Source organism: Hyla sarda, chromosome 9 (assembly GCF_029499605.1).
Source record: "Hyla sarda isolate aHylSar1 chromosome 9, aHylSar1.hap1, whole genome shotgun sequence".
Classification (NCBI taxonomy): domain Eukaryota; kingdom Metazoa; phylum Chordata; class Amphibia; order Anura; family Hylidae; genus Hyla; species Hyla sarda.
In genome coordinates, this window is record NC_079197.1 from 73,693,590 (window position 1) to 73,707,151 (window position 13,562).

Sequence of the window (13,562 nt, forward strand, 5' to 3'; positions counted from 1 at the left end):
CTAGTCTCAGGGAAGCTACTACCTCCACCATCACCTTTGTGAATATCCTCGGTGCCGAGGATATTCCAAAGGGAAGAGCTTTGAATTGGTAATGAAAGACTTTTTTGTCTAACTGGACTGCAAACCATAGATATTTCTGATGAGGCTCCAAGATAGGAAGATGAAAATAAGAGTCTTTTAAGTCAATAGTCACCATCCAAGATTTTCTGGATCTTTCTGGATTAGTGAAATGGCAGACTTCAACGTTACCATTTTTAACCTTTTGTATGTAATACATTTGTTTAATGCCTTTAAATTTATAATGGTCCTGAAGGAACCATTGGGCTTTGGAACTAGGAATAGGTTGGAATAATGTCCTAGGCCTCGTTATCTGCTCTTGCCTCCCTTTGGGTAACTCCATCTACTGGATTTTCCCTTTCCTTTATACTGCTTGTTTTTTGGAAAAGGAACGAAAATGAGTTTTTCGTTTGGTAGATTTTTCTTTAGGTAAGACTTTTTTCCTGTCCGCGGCTTGTTCCAGAATTTGTCTAAGACTGGGCTAAACACGGTTTTACATTGGAAAGGAATACCCCAAAGTTTACTCTTTGAGGTAGAATCCCCCTGCCAATTTTTGCTGGGTCCAGTGCGCTCCAGAGATACAGAGCGGGAAGAGACCGAACTATCCATGGTGATCAAGAGGATGTTGGATAGACCTGGGCTCCATTATATGTCCCAGGGTTTGAATTTGGTGCCCACCTCCCGAATTCAGATTCTGGCATCTTCCGGTGGGTGCCACCATCCTGGGGGCTGGACTTCCGGTCTCAGGCCAATTACAGAGGAAGTATGCACGTGCCGTGTCGCATGTGCACAATGTCCCCGCCAGCAGAACCACGAAGCAGCTGGGGAACCAGGGAACCCAAGGCCGGCCAGATGAACTAGGTTCCCTGCATAAACTCCCGGATCGCGGCAGGGGACCAAAAGCGGGACCAGAGAGGCGCCCAAGGAACAGGCCACGACCTGGTACAGAAAAGAAGAGAGGGAGGCTGATGGCGACCGACTCACCCCGCCTGAGCTTTACCATACACAGCCCACAGGAAAACAGGTACATACCTCTCTGCACCCCTGCTCCATAGGAACAGGAAACAATGAGGGGGTATGGAGGGAGGGGTCTTTAAACCTCTCTTGTGCTTCCAGTTCCTATGCAGATAGGGGGCAATCTCATGTGGTGCTGTCGTGAGGGATGATCTGAATAAAAAGTTTTAATCTGTTACCACAATAATTGTAATCAAGAGGAAATAGATACAGGCAGAAAAGAGAGATCTTAACCACCTTCTGCACGTAATTCCCCAGAACCACCACATACATAACCCAACGTACATTTCGCTATACAAATGTTTCCTCAAGGGGTGACTTATATAGAGGCTGTACATTATTTATACAGGATTGCTTTATTCTGCCTTTTCCCTTCGTCCAGCTTAGTCATCCTACTGCCTTTTAGCTCTCTTCCTATGCATGTCTTCCTGTCCTTTCTTTTAACCCCACATATTCTTTCCTTGAGTGTTTCTTATATTTCTTGTGCCTTATATACTTTTTCTGTACACATTTTCTAATTTTTTTTACTTATTTTCAATAAAGATTCCGTTCTATATACATATGTTCTTGGTGCTCTATATTTTTGGGGTCTATATATAGTGGGCACAGCAACCCTTGTATGTTCTGGTTTTGAGTTGTTACTAATCTTATGTAATACCTAGAAAGTGTAAGCTTAGGCCAGAAGGTCTAAGGATCCTTTACATTGATAAAGTTATTGGATCTTTAAACTGGTCAAATGTTTTATACAAACTATTAGTTGGTTTACGGTCCTATTAGATGGCCCTAGCTTATCAGCTGTCATATACAGAGCCTATGATATGGTTCGATAATTATAAAAGATTGCTAGATTCTTTGTGCTGCCCTTTGATGCCATCACTTGTCGGCCACACATTTTTTGACGGGTCAAAAGACCCAATCAGCCAATGAACAAGTGCTTGCTTATTTGTCAGTGGATCGCTGGTCCTATTACACAGGGCAATATTGGCCTGTTTGTCCAATAAATGCAAGGTGTAATAGGGCCTTTACTTTGCACCAGTATTTTAAATGTTGTCGCAATTTTGGAACAAGTCACATTTCAAGCCAAACCATCTTTTCTTCTCTGCTCTGGGCAGTGAACTGGCAGGATTGCTGTGGTAGGGAGTAGAAAGGGTGGGAGAACTGTGATGAATAGCTGAGGGAAAGCCATGCATTCTGGGAAGTGTAGTGCTGAACAACTGTTCAACTGGGAAGTACAGGACAAAGACCCTAAAACAAATGGATTTTTGGTGGTTTCAAACTGGGGCAGATAGAAAAGCAATGTTATATGCTTCTGCAGCATGTTTTTCTTTTCATTGACATTGGAAAGCTAACTTTTTATCTTGATGAGCTACAAAGTTCAATAATATTCCAAGAAACATTTGGGAATATTACAACCTTTGGCTCAAAGTTATTGGCTGAAAGTTACCATAACAATGCAAACTAATGTCTCCATGGAAGATGACTAAGCAGAAAAAAAACATCCAATTTTTCCATTAAGAATATACATGTGCTGTTTCTAACATTAAAGACATTGTGACAGTATAAAAAGAATACACAGTCGGAAAACAAATTAACCTACCAGCTAGTGAGGCATCAAATCCCATATCTTCTATGGCTGCACAGATAGTTTCAGGGCTGGTAACCAAAGGGTCATATTCTACTGTCCCATTTTTGTTTGCCAGAGACACACTGATAGTTTTTACACCTGGCTTCAGAGAGATGACACCCTCAATAGATTTCACACAAGAATTGCAAGTCATCCCTTCTATGCTCACTACAGTGACTTTAGACGACATGTCCTGATGTTCCCGGTCAGAAGATATTTGCTCTGTATTACTGGTTCCTGAAAAGCTTTCAATCATCGAAGGGTTACTGCATTCCAGGCCATTACAAAGTCTGACTCTAAAAGTGCCTGGTGACAAAGATTCTATAGCCCTACATAGTGCATCTGGATTAAGGACATTTGGGTTATAATAAATAACTGCCGATTTTTTTTCTAATGATACTTCAACACTGGACACCCCAGGATGTGACGAAATGTTACTCTCAATGTTCACAACACATGATTTGCAGTGCATGCCATCCACCTGGAAAACAGCTGTGGTTAGGTCACTAAGAGTCTTTGGTCTTGTCTTTGCTATTTCTCCAATACCATTAGTCTGAGCATTAGTCAAGCGTCCAATATCAATGACTCCTAGTTTTGGAAGGGCTTTGTTCTTGATCGTTGCTGTAAAACCAGCTTCTTCTATTTGGCTCCTGATTTCTGCAGCAGTGATGAGGTGAGGTTGGTACATTATGTGAGCTTCCTGACTGTCCAGGGTCACTGCCAAAATGGAAAAGTTGCACAGCATTTACCAAAGCTCTTAAAGGCATAAAGCAGTCAAACAGTTTCAATAAATAACATTTTGCCCCCTATGACCACAGCCACATCATGTTACCAGACAATGTGGCTTATTTGAATAAGGTTCACTTTGAATGAACTTCAGACTGGATTTTAAAATTTTTTAATTTGCCATATTCTGACAGCCACAAGATTTTTTTTTGTTACCATTTTTGTAACACATGCCACCTTCTCATCATTGAGGTTTATACATCAGCACACTCACTGGCAGAGGACGTGATCATCGTGAACTTAATAAAAGAGTTCAAAAGAGGCCTGGACGTGTTTCTGGAGAGTCATTACATTATAGGTTATGGATACTAGATCTATAGGGACAGAATGTTGATCCAGGAATTTATTCTGACTGCCTAATATGGAGTAGGGAAGATTATTTCCCTTAGTATGGGGCAATTGGCATCAGCCTCATAATGATTATTTGCCTTTGTTAGGTTAGACCCCAAAGGCCGAGACGTCTTCTGTTGGCGGATGCCCAATTTGTGTGTGGAAAGCCTGTATGGGGCTGCAGTCACCCAACGTTCCTTCCAACACTACCTGCCATTCAAAATCACGACACAAAGATAGAATACAGTCACTTAGACCGAGAATAATCAAGTCTTCATACAAAATGGAGTCTTTGAACACAAAAATGGAGTCTCCTCTACTCAATTCTATCACCTTCTAGATGAACACAGTAGGGACAACATAAGCCTATAGTAGTGCACGGGGTGGTATGACCAAACATGTATATCACTGTATTTTTCTAAATTATGGTGGTTTCACAGTATTTAACGATATTTTTTTCCCCCCTCATTCCCCCCTCAAAATGAGTTATCACCCGCAGCATGATGGGGACCTAATCATATATAACCCGCGGGCGCTGCTCTGCTTTACCTCCCCGCCAACCTCCCCCCCCACGAATGAAATATCAGCCGCAGAGCTCTCTCCTCCCATTAGGGAACTAATCATATGGTACTCGCAGGAGCTGCTCTGCTTCCCCTCCTGTGAGCCACAGCGCTGCACATCCTCCCCATGTCGGGAAATTAATGATTTGTGAGCCGCAGGGGCAGAGCTTCTGTTCTGATCGGAGAACGGAAGGTAATCAATGCAAAAATAGGGGGGCTCACCAATTCATACAGTGGGTGCTACTACTCAGTAAGCAAAGAACTTTCTATACAAGAGTAAAGTTATACTGTAAAGAGTGCACACCACAGGATCAATATTCATATAGTAAACATGTTTTATTTTATTAGATATCAAATACATATGGAAAAAGACAGAAAGAGCTAAAAACAATTAAAAGGCTCTAAATTGAGCCACCTCTACAACATGGGAGAGGGGCCATGAACCCCCTTCTCACCAAGTCCCGTCCCTCTATAATACAATGCAATGGCTCAAGCAGTGGTGCTAACTAATAAGATAATACACATACAACATCAAACTATGTCACCGAATAAATAATCCTGAATATAATGAAAAGGAAAATACGATGTACAAAGAGAAGGTATATAAATGCATATCACCAGTGCACAGCAACCACAGAACAAAGGAGCCAAAAAGATGGAAAGCGGGACGGGACCCCTAAAGCCCCACGCGTTCCGTCACCGTTTGTGACTTCCTCAGGGAGGAAGTCACAAACGGTGACGGAACGCGTGGGGCTTTAGGGGTCCCGTCCCGCTTTCCATCTTTTTGGCTCCTTTGTTCTGTGGTTGCTGTGCACTGGTGATATGCATTTATATACCTTCTCTTTGTACATCGTATTTTCCTTTTCATTATATTCAGGATTATTTATTCGGTGACATAGTTTGATGTTGTATGTGTATTATCTTATTAGTTAGCACCACTGCTTGAGCCATTGCATTGTATTATAGAGGGACGGGACTTGGTGAGAAGGGGGTTCATGGCCCCTCTCCCATGTTGTAGAGGTGGCTCAATTTAGAGCCTTTTAATTGTTTTTAGCTCTTTCTGTCTTTTTCCATATGTATTTGATATCTAATAAAATAAAACATGTTTACTATATGAATATTGATCCTGTGGTGTGCACTCTTTACAGTATAACTTTACTCTTGTACGGAGAACGGAAGGTGTCACCTCCCCCAGCAAGCGCTGAAAGCCAGTGAGCCGCAGGCACTGCAGAGGGTCTGTTTCGCGTAACTTCTGATCAGAACAGGAGCCCTGCACCTGCGGCTCACTGGCTTTCAGCGCTTGCAGGGGGAGGTGACAGCGGCCAGCGCTGTGGCTGACAGGAGGAGAAGCAGAGCAGTGCCCGCGGGTTACATATCATTAGTTCCCCGATGTGGCTGATAATTCATTCGATGTAGGGGGGGGGGGGGGAGACGATGCATAGTAGGGAAAAAAACAAATCACGAGAGTAAAAAAATTGCCTGTAGAGCTCAGTAACAAGATTGAGTGGAGACAGATCTGGAGAAGGGTACAAAATATTACTGTTACACTGTGCTCCCAGAGCACAAAGGCCTCAACAATTTTTAAAGGGAACCAACCAGGACTCTTCCTAGAGCTAGGATGAGAGGTTGAGGAAAAAGATCTTGGCAGCAGGCGCTTGGATCACCAATGGAAGTATAACACTTGGGACATGGAGATGAAGTATTCAGCAACTTTATTGATGTTCAGCAATAACGCGTTTGGGGGTTATTCAACCCCTTCTTCAGGTTGACAGAGTACATACATAACATCATACATGAGGGGTTTATATATGCCTACTCATTAACAAACAAAATGGAGGACAGTGCAAAGGGAAAAGGTTAAAGTGATGTGAAATGGTATAATTGAGTACAATATTAGCATAAAAACTACTGGGGGTATATCATACATTAATAATAAAGAACCAGTAAATATGGGCATGAGAAAAGCAGAAAAGCAGGAAAATGGTATGGCTGATTGGTATGAATAAATTATTTGAGTGTGGATGCCATCTAAACAGAGAACAGCAAATGGCTGATGGAAATAAATAAATAATTAGCACACAATTGATGATTAATAAGATAATACACATGTATATACAGTGGTCCCTCAACATACGATGGTAATTCGTTCCAAACGACCCATCGTTTGTCGAATCCATCGTTTGATGAGGGATTTATGCAATAGTAAAAGTACATTTATACTCACCTGTCCCCACCGCTCCCGATGGTCTCCCAGGGGCTCCCGATGCTGTCCCGCTGCTCCGTGTCTTCTTCTGGATCCTCCGGTGTCTTCCACATCTTCTCCGGTGTCCGGGCCTCGCTTTCTGGTGACGTTATTACATTGTGCGCCGGGACGGCGTGCACAGCGATGTAATAACACCGGAAAGCGAGGCCCGGACAACGGAGAAGATGCAGAAGACGCCGGAGGATCGCGAAGAGGACATGGAGCAGCGGGGATAGGTAAGTGAACCTGTCCGGGCTGCTTAAACTGCTATCCAACAGCAGCTTAAGCATTTTGCGATGTCGGATAGCAGTTAATGCAATGGCCCCGACATATAAAAGCATCGTATGTCGATGCTGACATTCATCGACATGCGTTGGCCTCTGAGAGGCCATCGTATGTCGATTTGATCATATGTCTGAGCCATCGCATGTCGGGGGATATGGGATCGGCCGATTATCGGTTTGGCCGATATTCACGATTTTGGACATTATCGGTATCGGCAATTACCTTGCCGATTGAGTATGAGTATGCCCTTTAGCCCTGGTACTTAAGGACCAAGGGCATATCCCCCGCGATTGGCATATCAGGACTGACCGGCAAATCGCAGGGCAGAGGCGGGGTGAAAGTTCATTTCCCCCACTCTTCCTGTCGGGGCAGAGCAGGGGGAAAGATGGCGGCAATGGTGCAGCGGGGACCGGCGGCAGTTACCTCTGGCGCGGGGACCAGGACCGGCAGCTGACAGGAGGCGGGCGGCAGGCAAGTGGGGGCGGTGTCAGATGCAGCTGTGAAGATCGCCGTAAAGTGATCTTCACAGCTGTATCCAGAAGTTTCAAAACTACAACTACCAGCACGCCCAGACAGCCTTTGGCTGTCTGGGCATGCTGGGAGTTGTAGTTTTGAAAAATCTGGAGGGCCACCGTTTGGAGACCACTGTCCTTCCAGATGTTGCAAAACTACAACTCCCAGCATGCCTGTACAGTCTTAGCATGCTGGGAGTTGTAGTTTTGCAACATCTTGAGGGGCACTGTTTGGAGACCACTATGCACTGGTGTCCAAACTGTAGCGCTCCAGATGTCAATTCAAAGCATGCCGAGACTGTCCAGGCATGCCGGGAGTTGTAGTTCGGTAACATTTGGCCCTTCAGATGTTGCTGAACTACAACTCCCAGCATGCCTGGGCAGTCTGGGCATGCTTGGAGTTGAAGTTTTGCAACATCTGGAGGGCTACAGTTTGGAGACCACTACACAGTGGTCTCCAAACTGCTCTCCCCCAGCTTTTGCATAACTACAACAAAAATAAAGGTGCTAGACACATAAAAATTAGATGCACATGGTCAGGATTAGGTACAGAGTGATATATTAAAAATAGAGGTGCACCGAAATGGAAATTTCAGAACCGAAACAAAACCGAAATAAAAAAAAAAATGTCCGGCCGAAACCGATACCGAAACCGAAAATGACTTCTCCCCGTCTTCTGGTAAAATGCAGCGCTCCGCTCATTAGATTCCCCCACATTAGATTGCCAGCTAATGGTCGGGAGTTCCCCCACATTAGTAGGCAGCTCCCCCACAATAGTAGGCAGCCCCCCCACAATAGTAGGCAGCTCCTCCACAATAGTAGGCAGCTCCCCCACATTAATAGGCAGCTCCCCCACAATAGTAGGCAGCTCCCCCACAATAGTAGGCAGCTCCCCCACAATAGTAGGCAGCTCCCCCACATTAGGTCAGCATTTCCCCCACAATAGTAGGCAGTTCCCCCACAATATTAGGCAGCTCCCCACAACAATATTAGGCAGCTCCCCCCACATTTGTAGGCAGTACCCCCCCCCCCCACAATATTAGGCAGCTCCCCCCCAACAATATTAGGCAGCTCCCCCCCACAATATTAGGCAGCTCCCCCCCACAATATTAGGCAGCTCCCCCCCACATTAGGTCAGCAGTTCCCCCACAATAGTAGGCAGCTTCCCTCCACCCCACAGACATACAGCTTCCAGCCATATACAGTGTATGGCTGGAGGCTGTATGTCTGTACTGCTGCCCCCACAGTGATCCGGTCACCGCTCCTCCGGCCCGGGGTCACATCTACTGCTATGGCCTATGGACCATAGCAGTAGGTGCCGGGACCGGGGGAGCGGTGACCGGAACACTGAAGAAGATGACGCGCCGCCGGTCACTTACCAGGCCCTGGCCGGCGTGCGTTCTCCTGCGACGATCCTGCGGTCCTCCTGCGTCTCTATGGTTGTACGCACGGGACGTCAGTGACGTCCCGTGCGTACGACCATAGAGGCCAAGAAGCGAGGGACCGAAGGAGGATCGCAGGAGGACGCCGGGGAATGGTGAGTGACCGGCGGACATCCTTATGTCCCGAAAAGATTTTTCGGGACACAGGGATGTCCGGGATAGGAATACTTCTTTTTATGTGCCCGGGCCGGCTCCCGTGTGTGGCTGCAGGCGGGGGCCGACCAGAGCATATAAAAACTAATACTGTATACTAAAAACCAGGGGGCCTCCAGCTGTTGTGAAACTACAACTCCCAGCATGCCCGGACAGACTTTGCCGGTCCGGGCATGCTGGGAGTTGTAGTTTCACAACAGCTGGAGGCCCCCTGGTTTTTAGTATACAGTACTAGGTTTTATATGCTCTGGTCGGCCCCCGCCTGCAGCCACACACGGGAGCCGGCCCGGGCACATAAAAAGAAGTATTCCTATCCCGGAGAGCGCACCCCCCCCCCCCCCAGATGTTGCGCCCGGCCCCCCTGCACCCCCCACGAGTGCCTCTGCCACTGGCAGTGTTCGCAACTTTTGCTGTGGGCGGGCAGGGGAGGTGGGTCATTATCGGCACATTTTTTGTTGTTTCAGCATTTCCCCGAAACAGCTATTTTCGGCCGATATGTATCGGCCGCCGATATATCGGTGCATCTCTAATTAAAAAAATAAAAAATTTAGTTGGATCTGACGAGAACACTTTAAAGCCTGAAGGGTGCAGGGTACGTAGCTTGAAAATTCAAAAGTTTTTACGTTGGCGTAAAACATTAAACCTTTGTGGAACGTCCTTATCTATGGATTCAATGGTGGTCATTGAACATTCTGAAAAATTGCCTTGGTGACGAGTAGATACGTGTCTGGAGACACAATGCATTTGGTAATTCAAGTTAACATTGCTACAGTGTTTGTTGATAGGGTTTCTGAGGCATTTTTAAAAGATACCACCGATTTTATTATGTCTATTTGAGAAATCAAATGGGAGGACCATTTTAAATTTGTAACTATGGATATCTCATCTCTGTACACCATCATCAATCACAATCTGGGTGTAGAAGCCATTTTCTATTACCTTGCTGTAGATGACCACATACCCCCAATTCAAAAAAGATTTATTTCATCCTGACCCACAATTATTTCTCCTTTTTAAACAAGATCTACAAGCAGTTAAAAGGCACCGCAATGGGGACGCATTTCGCGCCAAGTTTTGCATTTTGAAAAAAAACTATGTTTAGCATCACTCTCTTTTCCAAAACTGTAAGTACTATAGATGGTATATAGACGATATTTTTATTGTTTGGGACGGCTGCACCGCTGACCTAGAATATTTTTTTCAAAGCCAAGAAGTACCCATCCTGCATCATTAAAGCTGCAAGTGAACGTGCCAGCCTACTTACTCAAGCTGAATGTCTATCTAAACCTACCATCAACCCTACAAGTAGTCAAGATATACCCAACGTGAGATCTTGCAATTTTATTACCACTTTTTCTAACAACAGTAAACAAATTAAGTCTATTTTAACCAAACACTGGGATATTCTGTTGGACGCCCCCTCTCTCCGGTCCATCCTCCTGCCGGAACCCTGTGTCACATATCGTCGAGCAAGATCCTTAAAAAATATACTTGCCCCTAGTAACCTCAAAAACCTTAATAAAAAGAATCGGACGTTTCTGTTTAAGGCAGGCTGTTTTAAATGCAACCATCCACACTGCATGTGTTGCCCCATGCTCTCACATGCGACAAAACTGAATTAAAGTCGTGCAACACAGGGGAAATTTTTCAGGTAAAAACCCACATGACCACCATTGAATCCATAGATAAGGACATTCCACAAGGTTTAATGCTTTACACCAATGTGAAAACTTTTGGCTTTTCAAGCTACGTACCCTGTACCCTTCAGGCCTTAATGAGTGTATCGAAAGCAACTTATAGTTTGATTTTACCCCTAAATATCCATATATATATATATATATATGGCTTCAGTTTTTTATTTCAGAATATATATATAAATATATATATATATATATATATATATGTTCATATTTTTCTGACTATATATATATATATATATATATATATATATATATATATATATTGTTTGTATATATTTATTGAATTCCTAGCATGTTTTTACAATATTTTTATTGCCTTTTGTATTTACATGTTCATCCCTTTTATATTCTCCTCATTTGTGCCATATTTTTACATCTAAGAATCACTATATTGCCCATTATCTTATTAATCATCAATTGCGTGCTAATTATTTATTTATTTATTTCCATCAGCCACTTGCTGTTATCTGTTTAGACGGCATCCACACAAATAATTTATACCAATAAACATACCCTTTTAGTATCAAACGTATACATTTTATTAAGAAATATAGAGTTGGCATAACATGAATAACAGTTCGGGACACAACCCGAATCAAACAAATATCAAAAGGAAATGTGGGCATATTTTGAATCCAAGAAATACAGGGTGTAGAAATTAAAGGTCACGAAAAGACAAAATCAGTGCAACATCAATTAGTACAGGGTAAAAGTATATCTAATGTCAGGACAGTACGAAGAGGACATCCATGGAGACCAGAGGCGATCAAATAGGGCCACAGAATCTTCAAGCATAGCATTAAGTTTTTCAGACATCATAATGGAATTAACACGATCAACCACCCTGTCGACGGAGAGTGTAGAGGTTTTCCAGTTCCCTGCCACATGCCAAACTGTGTTAATCGGAACAATTTATGAGGCATACGGTTAGGCTTATGACTAAAAATGCAAAAGGCAGGCTGTAATGGACAAGGGAAACCAGTGATCTCTCTAAGAATAGAGACCACTGAGGACCAGAATCGTTTAATCAGGGGACAAGACCTCCAAATATGATATATAGTACCAGTACACGAGCAGCCTCGGAAACATAGTGGCGAGGAAGTGGGGAACATACGATGTAAACGATATGGGACATAATAAGCCCTATGAAGGATCTTAAGGGAGGTCTCCGTAAGGGAGACCTGGCAACTACATTTGCTAATTGAGATGCAACAGGAATGCCATGCTGTAATCGGCAGAGATAAGTGTAGATCATTTTCCCATCTTAACATAAATGGCAGTTTTATATCAGGAGGGGGAGCATTAATTTAGCTATAGATCACAGACAACAAGCCCCTACGAGTCGGAGAATAAAGCAGTAAGTGTTCGAATCTAGAGAGGACAGAAGCAGAGGGGGGGGGGGGGGGGGGATTCAAAGACCGAAGAAAGAAAAAAACTTGTCGAGTGCGGAAGCATTCTGACTCCGGAGGGCAAAAGCGTGTCTGAAAACCATCCAGGGTCAGAAGGTCACCCCAAACAAGGAAAGCATAATAAGTGGTAAGCTTTTGGGAGATCCACCAGGTGAAATCAGAGGAGAGAAGTCCAGGTGAAAAGGCTGGGTTACCAAGAAGAGGGGTAAGAGGTGAAGAAGGGGACTGGAGTCGGAAGCGGAACCGGACCAGCCGCTACAAAGAGGGAGTACAGGGTGAGCAAAGCAGAGGAAGGAACATATCGGGAGACAGGTTGAAGAGAACACATGAGGGCAGAAAACGAATAGGGGCGGAGTAGGGCGCCAGGAACCATGCCATTTGGGCCAAGTGGGCTGAGTAATAATATTTTAGAAAATTAGAGACAGAAAGACCACCTAAGCTTTGGTGGAACAAGTACAACAATCTCGGTAAGAGTACCATTCTCATCGTAGCCACCCTGCTGATCCAGGAGAGATGACGAACATCCCAAGAGCGCATATCCGATCTGAGGGAATGGAACATAGGTAAATAGTTGGCTGAGTATAGTTGGGAAATAGAGGGAGTCAAATAGACCGCTAAGTAGGAGAGGGTAGATTCACACTACGGAATCTCAGCTCGCTGAATTCCACGAGCGGAGATTCCGCCTGGCGGCCGCCGCCGAAAGAGCTTCGGCGCTGGGGCCGCGGGGAACTGAGCCGTCACCATTGACGGCTATGCAGTGCTCGCGGAATCCGCACAAAGAATGAACATGTTCTTTCTTTGCGCGTTACAGTTTCAGCGGCGGAATTGTCTGCAGCGGAAATTCCGCAGTGTGAACGGGTCTCACGGAGACCCATTCACACTAATGGTAAGTTCCCACCGCGGAATTCCGCTAATGGAATTCCGCGAGAATTCCGTAGTGTGAACATAGCCTTAGGGTCAGGGAAGTTAAAATTTAAACATATCAATTTACGGGAAGAGTGAGGGACATTACAGAATAAGGCGTCAGATTTAGAAGCATTAACAGTAAGGCCAGAGAAGTAGGAGAAGTCGGATAGAAGGCGGAAAAGGTTAAAGGACGGGAAAGGGAAAGGAGGATGTCATTGGCAAATAGACAGACTTTATATTGTTCATCACCAATTACAGCTCCAGTGACATCGGGGGAGGAGCGAATAAGAGTCGCCAGGGGCTCCATGGCCAATGTAAATAAGGCAGGGGATAAAGGACACCCCTGGTGAGTCCCTCTCAATATGGAAATGACACGGGGAAAACAGGTGTGGAGTTTGAGGTAGGCTGACGGCCGAGAATATAGCAGGCGTAGAATATGGATAAAGGTACCCTGAAAGCGTGCAAGTACTGCATGTAAATAAGGCCAGGACACACTGTCAAATGCCTTATTTATGTCAAGGGCTAGAAGCATGAGGGGGGTG

General features: G+C 44.6%; 1 protein-coding gene across 4 annotated transcripts in view; it reads right to left on the minus strand.

The window, feature by feature from the left end:
* The window catches only part of ATP7A (ATPase copper transporting alpha), a 147,318-nt gene that overhangs the window by 64,314 nt on the left and 69,442 nt on the right, over positions 1 to 13,562 (minus strand). For all 4 annotated transcript variants that reach the window (XM_056537733.1, XM_056537730.1, XM_056537732.1 and 1 more), the window contains one exon: positions 2,669 to 3,412. In XM_056537733.1, the coding sequence (XP_056393708.1) occupies positions 2,669 to 3,412 (744 nt within the window). The remainder of the gene's footprint in view (positions 1 to 2,668; positions 3,413 to 13,562) is intronic.